Source organism: Musa acuminata, chromosome BXJ1-4, assembly GCF_036884655.1.
Source record: "Musa acuminata AAA Group cultivar baxijiao chromosome BXJ1-4, Cavendish_Baxijiao_AAA, whole genome shotgun sequence".
NCBI classification, from domain to species: Eukaryota; Viridiplantae; Streptophyta; class Magnoliopsida; order Zingiberales; family Musaceae; genus Musa; species Musa acuminata.
Window position 1 is genome coordinate 36,763,574 of NC_088330.1, and position 16,465 is coordinate 36,780,038.

General features: G+C 34.3%; 1 protein-coding gene across 1 annotated transcript in view; it reads left to right on the forward strand.

The window, feature by feature from the left end:
- Positions 1-16,465, forward strand: part of LOC103983099 (CHD3-type chromatin-remodeling factor PICKLE) — a 30,053-nt gene that overhangs the window by 1,377 nt on the left and 12,211 nt on the right. Inside the window, exons 2-21 of the mRNA XM_009400266.3 lie at positions 379-516; positions 607-761; positions 954-1,115; positions 3,078-3,322; positions 3,436-3,531; positions 3,624-3,760; positions 3,850-4,065; positions 4,158-4,265; positions 4,993-5,043; positions 5,533-5,632; positions 7,478-7,620; positions 7,696-7,805; positions 9,435-9,573; positions 9,705-9,874; positions 9,988-10,054; positions 10,225-10,347; positions 14,029-14,135; positions 14,228-14,306; positions 14,760-14,963; positions 16,280-16,433. Of these exons, the coding sequence (XP_009398541.2) occupies positions 379-516; positions 607-761; positions 954-1,115; positions 3,078-3,322; positions 3,436-3,531; positions 3,624-3,760; positions 3,850-4,065; positions 4,158-4,265; positions 4,993-5,043; positions 5,533-5,632; positions 7,478-7,620; positions 7,696-7,805; positions 9,435-9,573; positions 9,705-9,874; positions 9,988-10,054; positions 10,225-10,347; positions 14,029-14,135; positions 14,228-14,306; positions 14,760-14,963; positions 16,280-16,433 (2,704 nt within the window). The remainder of the gene's footprint in view (positions 1-378; positions 517-606; positions 762-953; positions 1,116-3,077; positions 3,323-3,435; positions 3,532-3,623; positions 3,761-3,849; positions 4,066-4,157; positions 4,266-4,992; positions 5,044-5,532; positions 5,633-7,477; positions 7,621-7,695; positions 7,806-9,434; positions 9,574-9,704; positions 9,875-9,987; positions 10,055-10,224; positions 10,348-14,028; positions 14,136-14,227; positions 14,307-14,759; positions 14,964-16,279; positions 16,434-16,465) is intronic.

Below are 16,465 nucleotides of genomic sequence, written 5' to 3' on the forward strand. Positions count from 1 at the left end.
AAAACTGAGGCATGCATGGTCAAGGGAACTGAAGAAACTTCTTCTTCCAAGACTCTCTAAGGGTTAAAAGTATCAATCACAGACACCTATTTTTAATGATGCCTGATCTCTCAAAACTGTTGTTTTGCTTTATATTCACCAATTGAAGTTACTGGTAGAGATATTACACATGCACAAATATAGAAGAGTTGTGTGTCATATTGGCATGTTAAATTTATAAAAATGAATATATAATATTTGTATTTCTGTATATAGTAGTGTTGCAGAATACTTGCATCAGTTTGGTTTGGGTTGCTTTAAAATCGTAAATCAATACTGAACTGATACCTTCTTGATTTGGATATTCTTTACATTAATGCACTCATTTTGTGTTGGCAGAAAGAAGACTCATGTCAAATGTGTGGAACTAGTGGGAGCCTCATTCCCTGTGCTACGTGTACTTATGCTTTTCATAAGAGATGCTTGTACCCTACTTCCAAAGCAGTTTTAGGTGATAAATGGAGCTGCCCTGAGTGTGTATGTTTTAGAAAATTCACTTACTCTCTATCATCTATTATTGAACAGAGGTTCATTTTTTTACTCTCATCGAGGCTGTTGTATTTGCAGGTGAGCCCTCTGACAGAAATTGAGAAGATCTTAGATTGTGAAATGCGCCCTACGGTAGTAGATGAGAATGATTCGTCAAAGTCTAGCTCAAATCAGTCATATGCCAAACAATATCTTGTTAAATGGAAGGGATTTTCCTACCTTCATTGTATTTGGTATCTCAACATCAGCTATTAACTTTTTCCGTTGTCTTTTACTTAATTAGATTAATCCTGCTTCATTAATATTATTGGTTTAATATTAATTAATTATTTTATTTCCAAACTAAATTTATTTCTCTCTATTTATTTGCTACATTCATTCTGGAACCGAACATATTTAATAATTTAGTTATGCCTTTCAATCAGGGTTCCTGAGAAAGAATTTCTAAGAGCTTCAAAGACTCATCCTCGATTGAAGAGTAGATTGAATAATTTCCACAAACAACTGGAATCAATGAAAAACTCAGATGATGATTGGGTTGCTATTCGACCTGAATGGACCACCGTTGACAGAATTATCTCTAGCAGGTTTATAGGCAAATATCATAAAATTCTGCATTTTATTGTTTAATCAATCTTTTGTAGATACTTCCATGAAATTGATTTGTTTCATTTATGCAATTATGGAGGTTAATGGATTTAGTTCTTGATTAGTTTTTGTTTCAATTGAACTTATATGCTATTCCCAACATAGTAAACCAGTTGTTGCACCAAGTGTCGGTTATGATCATTGTGTTCTGCATGTCTGAGCTTAAGCCCCACTAAAGGAATTTGATGACAAAATTGGTTTCTTCCCCTTGTTTTTGATTAATTTCTTATGTTCACATGGAATAGTAAAATGGTTAAGTTTCTATAAAATCAGCTCCCTGATGAAGAAATTGGTTATCCTAGTTTTTTTCTCGACATATATGCTATTCCCAACATAGTAAACCAGTTGTTGCACCAAGTGTCGGTTATGATCATTGTGTTCTGCTTGTCTGAGCTTAAGCCCCACTAAAGGAATTTGATGACAAAATTGGTTTCTTCCCCTTGTTTTTGATTAATTTCTTATGTTCACATGGAATAGTAAAATGGTTAAGTTTCTAACTTTCTATAAAATCAGCTCCCTGATGAAGAAATTGGTTATCCTAGTTTTTTTCTCGACATATATGCTATTCCCAACATAGTAAACCAGTTGTTGCACCAAGTGTCGGTTATGATCATTGTGTTCTGCATGTCTGAGCTTAAGCCCCACTAAAGGAATTTGATGACAAAATTGGTTTCTTCCCCTTGTTTTTGATTAATTTCTTATGTTCACATGGATAGTAAAATGGTTAAGTTTCTATAAAATCAGCTTCCTGATGAAGAAATTGGTTATCCTAGTTTTTTTCTTGAAATATGTTAGGATTTTTTGATTCTCTCATGTTAGGTTAATTTATGTGCATAAGTAGTTGCACTTGACTTCTTCATTTTTACCTATAAGCCCTTTTTAGCTTTATATAGTTTAAGAGACTGGCTGATTCCAATTATTTGCAGTGATAAAACAAAACAGTGCATAATAGGAATTTACTGGTAAGTCAAACCAAAGACTGCCATCTTGTATCGGCCGGTGGTATCGGTCCTGGATCAGACTGGTCAGTACCAGCGTATTGTATGTTGGTACGCCGCCTTTTGCTTTTTGAAGTAAATGGTGTTTTCACTATTTAGCATAGTTCAAAATTATATCCTATTTTTTTCCTTTGAAAATTAACTGTAGTAGTCCAATTTTTAGTACTAAGATAGTTGAGAGATTTGTTAAGATATCTGTGTTTCAGAGTTGACTTAGCTTATAACTAGGCACTTAATTGATGTTTGCACTAAAGATTAATGCTACAGTTAGAAACCATTTCGGCTGAAACTTTTTTCCAAGGGGATATGAAAATTGGGGCCTTGGTTATATTGGGTGTTATTCTGTAGGAAAAAACATTATTTAGGATTTAAAATGGACTGCATCCCATTTTGTGTTTAGTTTGGACTAGGGCTCTTTAAGTCAGGCCTGATTGGCTTTTCAAAATGTCCTTATGTAATTAGTAAAAATCATTATAAGCTTTTTTTACCTTATATTGTCTCAAACTGTGTAAAGATGACAATTACAAGGATTATGAAGGGATGGCTAATACAAACAAGAGATGCTACAAGCAATATGAAGTTTAAAGAAGATGCCATTTTGTAGGAGTAGAAGAAAGAGATGTGTTTGTAGGATAGTCCCAATTATGTAGTTAAATGTTAGGAGATGATCAGTCTACTCAGCCCCTGCTTGGCACTAAAGGCTAATTGTTGTATGCATCAAAGATTTTACTTGTCTCTGTATTTAATAACTTCATTTTTCCTTTATTCTTCAGTATTTTGTGTTCTAATATTGAACAACTGAATTTATGCAACTTATAATTATCAGATGTTTTGCTTAAAATACAGACACTTGCTACTGTCATCAGATATGAGTATAACATGCTCTTCATGATCTTCTCACAGAAAAACAGATGATGAGCGTGAGTTTTTAGTAAAATGGAAAGACCTTTCTTATGATGAATGTACATGGGAGGTAGAGACAGACATTTCTACCTTCAGGCCTGAGATCGAACGTTATGAAATGATTCTATCCAGACGTTCTAAAAAATTCAGCAATAAAAGTAGGAATGCCATTCGTGATTCAAAGGAGTTGAAGCAAAAACACAAAGAGTTTCAACATTGTGACTGCAGTCCAGAATTTATTTCAGGTGATGCTATGTATCTATATAATGTTGATATCATGTTCCTCATTTAGGTGTTCAATTCTCTCGTTTAGGTTTTGTTAATTTTAATATTTTTCTTTTTTTTTACATCACTGAAGGTACATTGCATGCATATCAGCTTGAAGGATTAAATTTCCTGCGCTTTTCATGGTCCAAAAATACACATGTAATTCTTGCTGATGAGATGGGTCTTGGTAAGATGCCTCATCTCAACATCATATCACAGTGTCAATTATGATAAGTTTCTTTGCTATGTAAAAGGCTGAGGCACCTTGACTGTGTTCAGGAAAAACAATACAGAGTATTGCTTTTCTGGCTTCTTTGTTTGAAGAGAACATTTCTCCTCATTTAGTCGTGGCACCATTATCAACTTTGCGCAACTGGGAACGTGAGTTTGCAACTTGGGCTCCACAAATGAATGTTGTGAGTGAGGAACCACAACTTAAGTATATAAAGAAATCATTTTTCTGTGATATTTTTTTTTCATGACCCTGGCTGATTATCTGTTGTAGGTAATGTATGGTGGATCTTCCCAGGCTCGTGATGTTATAAAGCAGTATGAATTTTACTACCCCAAAGAAAAGGTTAAGAAACAAAAAAAGAGGAAACCAATTCAGACTAGCAACCAAAAGAAACAATCAATAATAAAGTTCAATGTACTTTTAACGTCATATGAAATGATAAACATGGATTCTGCAGTTCTGAAGTCAATAGAATGGGAGAGCATGGTATTTTTTCATTCTGCTATAATAGTCCATTAAAAATAGTTTAGCACCTCTGACAATTCTAACACCTCTCTGACAATTCTATCTTCTCATAGATTGTAGATGAGGGCCATAGATTGAAGAACAAGGACTCCAAATTATTTCATCAACTCAAGCTCTACTCAACAAAGCACCGTGTGCTTTTAACTGGAACCCCTCTTCAGGTCACTCTGCTTGTCATTCATTTTAATGAAGCTTTTCTTGTGCTTTTCTTTCTGTGGATAAACTATGAACTAATCTTTTTCTACAATTCTTTTTAAAGTTATTTTTCATCTTTCTGAGGAGTATCTTCCTGGCTTCTAGTTGATAAGATTTTTAGACTGAGTCTTAAACCTGTTAGATTAGAATATAACTAGATTGACTTGACAATGACAACTTTAATTTTCTGACTGCTATACTACAGCCTAGCGAGCACTAGCGACATGGTAGTAGTTTTCTGTGTGTTTGTATGATGGGAAGTGCATTTGCCTGCTAACTTTTTGTATAGTGATAATTTATTATTTTAAAGATTAACATCAAAGATCAAATTTATTGGTCATGTTAGACTGTCAGGCAATATGGTAGTATTTTTATCAAGACTTTGATATCATGCCTTTTTCTTGCTACCAAGTATTTAAGACATTAGGCCAATGCAACTTTTACGTGTGGAATTTCATTGCTTAAAGTTAAAATACTCCTTTTTATAAGTAGATTTTACAACCTTCTGCCTTAAGATGATTTTTTTTTAAATTCTATCTGGATTTGTTAGTGCTGCATGATAACTGTTAATGCAACACATAATGCCATAGCATTTTGGTGTTATTGAAGAATGTCACTTTGTTCATGTTTTTTGTTGGCTTGTCATTTCAAACTTTTCAAATCATTTATAGATGCCTTGTGTATTCTTCTCAGAACAACCTGGATGAGCTCTTCATGCTTATGCACTTCCTTGATGCTGGAAAGGTGAGTGAAACTTTAATTTGGTTTGTCAAAATATTTTCTTGGATGGTGGAACAGTTTGAATATTTTCCTTATTTCTTTTATTATCAAATTCACTTTGGTTGTACCCATCTTTTCTTTCCCTGGATTGCTCTCATAGTGTTCTTTTTCCAGCTTGATAATTTGCATCATCATCCATTATTTTTTAAATTTTAAATTGTTCACACTTTTTATTTTCATATCTCTCACCAATATCCAAACTCAGATTTATGAAAGCTTCACAATGTGGTCAAAGTGATTTATGATCATGTTATTGGATATAATGGATGTTTTTTGGTTAAGTTGACCTTGTGAGCTCATCTTAAGGAATAAACAATATACAGATATTTAAAAAGCTTTGAAGTCTCTAGCTTTATGTTATTCTGGATTTAAATTTTATTAGAAAAAGCTAGATACATTGAGTACAAATATGTGTACTATTGCAAACACGTTTATTTGTTTTGCTGTTTCTAGTTTGCAAGTATAGAGGATTTCCAGAAGGAGTTCAAGGATATCAACCAGGAAGAGCAAATTGATAGGCTTCACAAAATGCTGGCTCCACACTTGTTGCGAAGTATGCTTCTGTTTTTTCTTGCATTACATAAGGTTCTTTTTTTCCAATTAAATGAATGTTATTATGTTGTAAGACACTTCTTTTTCTCTTTACATATAATGGTTGTCAGTATTTTGGAGGAAATAATCTGATTATTTTTCATGTTATGGTGGCTGCATATGAGAGTTTTACAACTATGCTCGTTGATGTGCGATAATGAGTTTCTTGATATGCTGTATCTGCTAACGTAGACAAATTGTTTTAAGTGGAGTAATTTCTCCAGAACCACAATGCATAAACCTGCTTATGGCGAGGCTGCAGAACCACGATGCAGTAGGGTGGTGACATACTAGGCGGCAGTGAAGTAGACAGTGATAACGAAATGGCATGACACTGGGATGGTGACGGCGAGGCAGAGTGGTGACGGTGAGATAACGGAACGATGAGAGAAACAAAGGGATGGGATAACACAGTGAAGTAGACATATTGTTTTACTATTTTTTATTGTTTACTATTTCTAAAGTACTCTATGGGTGAATAAAGTGGTTGGATCTTCCACCGCTAGATTATTAACCAGGTTTTAAACTTGGTTTTTTATTCTACGGTTGACATTGATTTCAAGCATTACACAAAGAGTGCATTAATTAAGCTGGTGTTAGTTTCACTCAGTATGTAACATATGGAATCTTAAAATTCTTTTACTTGGTTGATATATTTTTCTATAAATTCATATAGCTTTTCACTCTTTTTCTTTAATTATTATTTTTAACCTGGAATTACTTGGTTTGTATTCATTGAGCTTTCTTGATTGTGACTGTTGATTGTTATTACTATTTTGTATTCTTTACTATTTCTAAAGTACTATATGGATGAATAAAGTGGTTGGATCTTCCACTGATAGATTATTAGCCAGGTTTTAAACTTGGTTTTTTATTCTACGGTTGACATTGATTTCAAGCATTACACAAAGAGTACATTAATTAAGCTGGAATTAGTTTCACTCGGTATGTAAGATATGGAATCTTAAATTTTTTTACTTGGCTGATATATTTTTCTATAAAATTCATATAGCTTTTCACTCTTTTTCTTTAATTATTATTATTATTTCTTTCTTCAGAAACCTATTGTTGCATTGTAAGCTGATGAAAGGATCTATCTTTTGTCTTGAAAATGAAAGTTAATGTATAAAAGAATATCTGAATTTGTTTTTACTAAAAGAAACACCCCATGAATTCTTTCAAGAACATGATTAGGCAATAAGCAGAATTTTGGTTTTGTAGTTCCTTCCTTTTGACTCTGCTGTTTGATAAAGGTCATATAACTTTCAAGAATTGACCATGCTGCCCTTGCTGATAGACAGATTATCCATTGGCACATTCCTCCGTGCGTGCCATGTAGCATGCCAGATGTGAAACTGGGTAGAAGCATAGGTCTGTTTTTATAACAGGGCTTGATATTTCTTTGAATTGTGCGGACCTGAGTCTAGCACATGCTTGGCATGTAGCGCTGGATCCTTGGTAATTCTAACTTATCTAACACTTGATAGTTTTTTGTAATATAAACCAGCACACAAGGTTTGAAACAGTATCATGTATAAAGAGAAGCATGTTAATCTGTTTAAATGCAGCATCAACTATAATTGTGATGATGTGGAAAAACACAACAATCAGTCGAGTTTCTTCATTTCTTTTTCTGGATTTAGAAAATGCACAAAGTCCTGTATCCATTGACTATTGTTTCATTTACAGTATATAGCAATGCAGAAATCGTAATTAATGGTCCAGCTGAATTTACAATAGCAAATTGAAAGAGATTGATAACTCTTGATATTTTGAGACAAATAATTCTTTTTGTGTATGGTTCTAGGAGTCAAGAAAGATGTCATGAAGGATCTTCCGCCTAAAAAGGAATTAATTTTAAGGGTTGAATTAAGCAGTAAACAAAAAGAATATTATAAAGCCATCCTTACTCGTAACTACCAAATACTTGCTCGTCGTGGTGGTGCACAGGTATTATTTTCCAGTTGACATTATTTAAGTGCCTTGCTTTTTTATATTGATTGCTGATCCCTTTTTCTCTTGTAGATATCACTTATCAATGTTGTTATGGAGCTTCGTAAGCTCTGTTGTCATGCATATATGCTAGAAGGTGTAGAACCTGCTACTGAGCCAACAGATTCTGTTGAAGGTTTGAGGTATATTTATATCACTGAACCTATTGCTTAAGAAATTTAAATTATGTTTCATATATTGTTGATATCAATGTTGGAAAAAGGAGGAATTGATTTTATGAAGCTAAAGCCCTATTTGGATGTTGAGTTTCTTGCTTAGTGCTATCTCATTCATGACTCCAACGGTATGGAGAAAAGGTAGAATGTGAAGAGTTGGAGTCTAAAGAGTTAGGAATTGGTACTCTTTTGGTATTTGATAAATCACCTGCTGGTCTATTTTAATTTTTTAAAGATCAGGGTTTACCTGATTGTTTACATCCTCTTGTTTCATGATTCAATCTCTCTGCTTAGTTTGTTCTTACTTTTCAAACCTGCGAGATCTATAATACATTTGAACAGGGTCTAAGATAAGCGTTTGATCCTGTGCAAGTTATTTTCTAAAGTCAACATCCATGTACTTGTTGTTACCAAATTGGGTTCAGACATTTACACCGTTTTAAAGAATACTGTGTGTTTTCTCAATCCTTCAAGAAATAACTTACTTCAATGAAAATTATCAAGTCCCTCTATGTGGTTTATTTGGTTTATATTTATAGCTTTACAAAATTTAATAAAGTGGTGAGCCCAGTGCATGAAGCTCTTGCTGATGCAGGATCTGGTGAGGGTCAATTATATTTTGGAGTACCTCTATAATTATGGAGAGACTATTTCTGAGATTCAAACCCTAGTTTCCTAGGTTACAGAAGGACAACCTTGCTGTTGTACTAATGCAAGCTTTACAAAATTTAATCCATTTCAAAAATGAGCTGTTATTTTATGTTCTAGATGCTATTTTGTTGGAGAGAAGCATTTCGAAAATGAATTATCTTATATCCTAGATGCTATTTTGGAGTGCATGTACTATTGTTTATGCATTTCGTTGAATCTTACATGTCTAATTTATCATCTGTCTCTGAAAGATCCTCTTTAGTCTTTACCTTCCAAGTTTGAACTCTTGCATGCTTTTCTAATAAGTTTTCCTTCTCGATACTACTTTTTGATCCTCCCATCAATTGCTTTCAACTCGAAGACCTTGTTCTTTAATATCTGCCATATCATTACATCGGAGTGTACACAACAAATTAGGTGGTTCTGGTGTATAAATTTTCACCTGACAGATTTTATACCTAAAGCATTAGTTCGGTGGTGGTGTATTAGACCCATTTATCCTTTGTTGATGTTCAAATCCTCATCCAACAAATATGTTATACATAGAATAGTAGTATGGTGTTGTACCTAACTCATTTGCTTTAGGTTGCGAAATCTTATTTAACAAGTTTTTATACCCAAAGTATTAATCTGATGGTGGTGTGTCGGACCTGTTTACCCTTAAATTGAGTGTTCAACTCCTCATCTGTCAAATGTTTACACATAAAGCATCGGTTTGGTAATATATCAGACCCACTTACCATTAGGTTAAAGATTCAAGTCCTCATTGGTCTGGAACTCTTTCATTTTCTTAATGAAATGAGTTTGGTTAGGTCTGCCTTTGCCTCAAATTCTTTTGACCTATTGGGTTGGGACAACATTTTTTTAAATATTGAAGCATTAATGACAATATTTCTTATGAAGATCATGAAAATAAAACAATGTGCACTTTCTTTGCATTTCCAGACAACTTTTAGATGCTTCTGGGAAAATGCAGTTGTTGGATAAAATGATGGTGAAGCTTAAGGAACAAGGCCACAGGGTTCTTATATATTCACAGTTTCAACACATGCTAGACTTGTTGGAAGATTACTTGAGCTACAAGGTAAATGATGCTAATGTCTTTAATGTTTTTGTATTTGAGCAAATACTTATACAGGGCGTATTGCATGTTCCTTCTTATTGATAAATGGCAGACTGTGTGCTTGATATGGTATTGCACTGTTATTTTTTCAGAAATGGACATATGAACGTATTGATGGCAAAGTCAGCGGAGCTGAAAGACAGATCCGTATAGATCGTTTCAACGCTAAGAACTCCACCAAATTTTGTTTCCTTCTTTCCACTAGAGCTGGTGGATTGGGCATAAACCTTGCAACTGCTGATACTGTTTTCATATATGATAGGTAATTGTAATATTGTGCACTTCCTGTCCATGCTCAGTTTTCTGTTTCAGGTCTTTCCATTTGGTATGTCTACTTGATACTTATTTACGGTGTCCACGCTTTGCAATTTACAGTGATTGGAATCCGCATGCAGATCTACAAGCAATGGCAAGGGCTCATAGATTAGGCCAGACTAATAAGGTTAGGTTTAATCTTAAATATCCTGGTTCTGGGTCGCATATGTGGCCTGTATAGATTGGTGTTCTTGATACGATCTGAAAATTTCTCTCTCTCTCTCTCTCTCTCTCTCTCTCTCTCTCTCTGCATCTATCATGTAAATGTTATGCCCATTTCTGTTTCTCGAGTTGTAGGTTATGATATATAGGCTAATTACTCGGGGAACAATTGAAGAACGGATGATGCAGATGACAAAAAAGAAGATGATACTAGAGCATCTTGTTGTTGGCCGACTCAAGGCACAAAATGTTAATCAGGCATGCTTCTCTTCCTATGAACCTTTTTTGACTGCTACTGCAACTGATATTTATACAAATATTTTTGTATGAAATTATGCCATGTACATATGATTAGTAGTACATTTCTTTACTACTACCATGAGTACAACAAAATTGACAAGCCCTAAGATCTCGTTCTTTTGGGGTTGTTATCACTATTATGAACACCTTTATAATTTTTAAAATGGATGTTCATTCCTTTTTAATGTTAAAGCATATACAATTTTTGCTTTTAGTGCACTCATGATGGTGATATCTTGAAGACATATGCTCAGATATATACATGAATAATAAAAGCCCCTTTGGAGTGTCATTATTTTTGACAAAATTAATGATTATTTTACCTTACATTTTCATGCAATAAAGTTTATCATTCTATTAGAGCTTTATACATGTGGCCAACACTACCTTTGGAAGCATGTACAGTTATGTACTTAAAAGCAAGGATTTTAATTTCGAATGATATCGCCCATATCGGTCCGTTAGTAGATCGATACGTGGACCGCCCGCTATCGGGCGATATCGTCGATTGGGGTTGTTTTCGACCCGTTACCATTCGAAATTGGTTGGTAACGGTCGATTTCGACCATCGCTGCCCGCTACCGGGCGGTATTAGCCGAAGGAGAAGGAAGAAGAGAGAACCTGAAGATTCGACGTCGCTCTCCCTCGACGATCCCGATCCGTCGCCGTCCTCCCTCGCCAGACGCCGCAGATGAGATGCCACCTCCTACTCGTCTGAGGCGACGAGGCCTCGACGTCGTTGGCGACTTCTCCTCATCCGCGCGGGGAGCTTCGTGGGGAGAACGCTCGGTTTCTTCTCCTCGTGTGGGGAGAAGAAACCGGAGAAGAAACCGAGGGAGAAGAAACCTCTTCTCCTCGGTTTCTTCTCCCTGCGTGGGGAGAAGAAATGAGGCGACGTCGCCTCGACGACGTTGCCCTTTTTTTAATTATTTTTAAACTTTTATTATTATTATGATTAATATATATATATACCGATTTTTCTCTTCGGTTTCTTCTCCCCGTGTGGGGAGAAGAAACGAGGAGACGTCGCCTCTTTTATTATTTTTTTAACCTTTTATTATATATATATATATATATATATATATGTATATGTATATGTATATATGTATGTCTATATATACATATCGCTCGGTACGCTCGTACGTCGAAGCATACCACTCGGTACGCTCGTACCATACCGAGCTGAGATCGAAACGTTGGTACGGTACGAAATTACAATCATTGCTTAAAAGTAATATCCTTGTATTCTTTTTAAAATGATTGTCCTTATTAGTGACGATGTTAAGATTGAAAACCGTGTTTACCTAAGGATTAAAGTTTGCATATTCTTCTCGTGGCAAGTGGTCTCTGGTACAGTATATGAATACTATTGTACCATGCCAGTTGGAACTAAAGTATATTGCACTTTCATATAAAAGAATGCTTTACAATACTCCTGTAGATGTAGCTAGCTGTTTTGTATTATGTTTTAACACTTCTTTAACTTTAAAAAAATAATAAAGATCTTAAGAACTATACATATGGGTGTGGTAGATGGACCTTGTTGTTCATCACTGAAGTTATTGATGTATCAGGTCATTCTCTAATGGTACATTGCACTTTGATCCTTGTGTTTTTCAGAGATGCGTCTAGTGATATGAATGGCATGTGTCAAAATAGGATGCTAGGAAGATATTGGCACAACATATCAATGTGACAGAGATGCTGGCACTTGGAAAAGCCAATGTTCAAATTGTCTTTCCTGACACAAGGGTGTGCCAATCTGTATGCCGTTATACTGTCAATTTAGAAGAGTATTGGCAGAACCTTGTGCTACGAAACGCCAGCTATTGTCTTGAACCCATATAGATTTATAAAGTCATTATCACTAATGTTCATTTCATATGATTCTGAATGGTTTTGGCAGAATTATCTGTTTTCAGTAAAAATTCTTGTTGACTATGCCTGCCTTGGTGATCTTACCCCCAGTTGGCAAGTTCCGATCGCAGCTGACTTGTTTAGGTTAATTTTGATGAGTTCAAGCCAACACTGAAATTGAACTTATGAAACCTAGTCCTCATTTTCTCTTAAGATCTTTTCATTTCAACTTTTAAAGATTTGTCTTGCAAGTATTGTGATGATTGGAAAAAAAATCTTTTAGACACGTTACTGAATAAGGTTGTCTTTCTTAGCTTATTTTATTTATTTTCATATAATTTAATGTGTATGCAAACAATGTTTGATAAGCACAATATTGTGAACAACATGCTACTTGGTGGTTATAGGGCTCTTGTGGGAGCATTCAGCTTTTAGCATATAAGTGAACCGTTTTGTGATCTCATGCAATACCAATACAGAAATAGAACATAACTTCTCAAATCTTTCATACATTACTCTTGACAATTTCAACCAGTCAGTTCTTTAAATTAATTTAAGTTGATTTTCAACAAGTAACAATCAGTAGGATCAGTACTGTCCTCAATTATTGGTAAATAAAATGAAAGTAACTTTGAGACAAAAATAGTATAAATTTTTTAGTGTTTGCCACTACAAGAAGGTTTGTTTTCCTTTTCTATATATGCCAAGCTTCATAATGAGTTTCACTTGAATATGGATGAAATCTTAAGCTTTTTATGAGTCAACTTTTGAAGAAAATAGTTCTGATGTCCCACAAGTCTCAACAATAAGAACAAAACTTCACACAAACGACAGCAGCTCAGGGTTTGACAAATGCACATGATATAATAGTTCATAGTGTCCTTGTAAAACTGTTATGCGGGTTAATTGCATAGAAATGCTTTCACCTTGTCAATCTGATTAGGTGTCAGCAGTCCTAGCATTACAGGTGTAATGATGGTTATAAATTTATTATATTTGAGGTGAATCTAAAGACATAGTCGTTAGGTTAAAGTTAAACAAAACTGTATGCTTCAGAATGATATAAATTTATTATATCATTCACATTTTTGTTAATGAAGTTCCTTCACTTCTTTAGTTTGACTCTAATTTTGAAGGTTTATCTCTTAAGCTGCTTAAGTTTATTAACCAGATATAATATGATGTTTTTATTTTCTATTTAAAATTCTGATTTTAACTTTGATGTCAAGCATGTCTATAATACTTGCTTTCAACGTTTTAAATGCTGGTATCAGTACCAATACTGGGCTTATTGGTTTTTTATTGCATGGTGTGCCACCGTACACTATTAAAAACAGACTAGAAAATTGTTTGATATGTTGGAACTGTTGGTAAGTCAGTATGCCAACTAACCGGTACATGTATCACAGTCTTCAAAAGTCAGGACACACCTATATATGCAAGTTATGCTGATATCATCGAGCTAATAATTGTTTGTTTAGCATTTCATCTGTTCTATTTGTTTCTCAAGTCTCCGTGAGAATCTATCACAAGGCTTGCTCAACGACCTTTTGTCATTCCCTTCTCTAGTTTTTGAGATATGTATTCTCATTGAAGCATCAATTCTTTGTCAAGAAATATTTATTTTGCCATTTATGCTTGGATTTAAGTTCTACACAATGTACAAGATTTATTTATTTTTGGAGCTCGAGTATTGAAGGCTAGAAGCATTTTTCAGCCACAAGTCAACAAACTTTTGTTATTGATTTGTGATTGAGAATGATATCTTCTATTTGAATGTAGGAAGAGTTGGATGACATAATAAGATATGGTTCAAAGGAGTTATTTGTTGATGAAAGTGATGAAGCTAAATCTCGTCAAATACATTATGATGACTCTGCAATTGACAGGCAAGATTTTAATAAAGTATGAGCTTATTAAGAAAAATGGTAGAAAGTTAATTGTGACATAATATATAAATATATATATATATTTTTGGTAGATTGCTCAATCGTGATCATATTAGTGGTGAAGAATCTTCAGTTGACGAAGAGGAGGATGACTTCCTGAAAGCATTTAAGGTACTTCTCTTGTGTGACATCATGAACTTCATATTGGCAGTATTGTCGTCTTCTTTAGATTCTTGCACGTGACAGTTTTTGAGTTGTCTGTTCCTTGCATGTTTAATACTGTTAACAAGTTGGAGGGTGAAATTATATTACCAATAAAGCAATTGCATAGCTGTTCTAACTTCTGAAAGTAATATAATGTAATAAGAGGGTGAGTGTTGGTCTATCCTCTTAGTTGGTCTGTTGCAATCAAGGCATCATGGGCAAGGCTTTAATTTTCATCGCAACACTGTTGTGCATATCAGTCAGCAGGATATGGCTTGGGTCATTTTTGTCACAACGATTAGTCAGCAGTATGAGTGATGCACTCTTGTGCAGGACAACTTATATTGCTGTGATTATATCATTTCCGATCTTATTTGCTCCTAGTTTATGCCTTATATGTTCCTTGTTTTTACATTTTAGGTTGCAAATTTTGAGTACATAGATGAAGTTGAAGCTGCAGCTGCTGAAGAAGAAGAATCGAAGAAACAATTACCCAATGAAAAAGCTTCTAATTCTAACACCGATAGGGCAAACTACTGGGATGAATTACTGAAAGACAGATATGAAGTTCAGCAAATTGAAGAGTTTACCTCCATGGGCAAGGGAAAACGTAGTCGCAAACAGGTATGACAATCCTTATCAAGCTTAGTCACATGTTCAAGTTGTGATCTGTAATAATTATATATTTTACATTTTCTAGTCATCTTTTCCTGGAAATACATCTAACACCATGTTTTGTCTGCTCTTTTCCTTGTCTAAAATTCCACATTTGTTTTCTTTATGGTTATTTCCTTTTTTATCTTATTCATATGTTTATTTCTTCTACAATTATCATTCTGTAGAATTGCACCCAACTTCTGGCTCTCATGCTTTTTCTATGTTTCCTATATTATTCTACTTGCTTTGTAATGATTATTTTGGTCTTTACCCACTTGTAGTTGTCATGGTCGTATACCATTTTGCTTTTCACACAACATAATTCAGAAGGTACATGATTAAGAGAAAGTTTTGTGTCTTGTCATTGCCATAAGATCATTGATTTTGTAGCTGTCATGATTATTGGAATTGGCAGTGTCTTGTAGATAAATAAATCAAAGACTTCTAGAGTCTCAACATAAGTGTATGCTGAGGCTTTCATCTGCAATGAGTTATTTATTAAGGAAAGTTGGCTGTTGGCTGTTGAATTCCATTTAGTGTAGGAGATCACTGTTGTCAAAACTTCTAGGTGCTATTATTGCCTAAGACTTTAGGAGCTCATCTTGGCTCTTGCCCTGTAAAACAAGACACTTAACTTAACAAATTGTAAATATATTTAATGAAAAGAAAAATCCTAAAACAATAACTTAAATTCAACTATGACCTTTTATCATTATATGAGAATTTAACACCATATTACATAAGCCTAGTTATCTATAAAATGTTCAATCAACAAAATATAATTAAATTAGTTAATATTTAAATAGCAAACCAATAGAAAATCAGATTCATTATATCATCATCAACATCATGCATGATACAGCCCTGCAACTTGTTTAACATCTCAGAAATGGTCCAAAACAAGTCTTTCTGCTCGACATGGGCTAAAATAATGATAATGAAATCTGTGCCATGAAAAATAATATCTGATTTTGGATTTTGACATTGTTCTTCTTAGTGCAGTTCGATCCATTCATCATACCTGCCTTTTTGTGATCTTATCAACAATTTTCGTACCACTTCTTGAGCATTTTAAATTTGCAATAATTGCTGTAATTTCGTTTATGGTAGATGGGAAATTCAGAAACTAATGAGGAACCTTTTTTGTACTTCTATAGGGTTTAAAGTATATGTCATCATTACCATATTAGTTTTAAAATTTTTACCTTCATTAATAGATCATCTTTTGTTGCTAAGATTTGTCTGTCTATTTTTATCTTGCAATATTCATGGATTCCATTTAGATGGCATCTGCTGAGGAAGATATTGCTGGTTTGCGGGATGTAACCTCTGAAGATGAGGATTACAGTTATGAAGATGACTTGACAGACACTGAAGCTAGCATACCTGGAAGTGTGTCTGGCAGAAGGGGTCAGTTCTCAAAGAGGAAAACACGTGGTATTTTATCTGGAGTACCTCCTTATCATTAT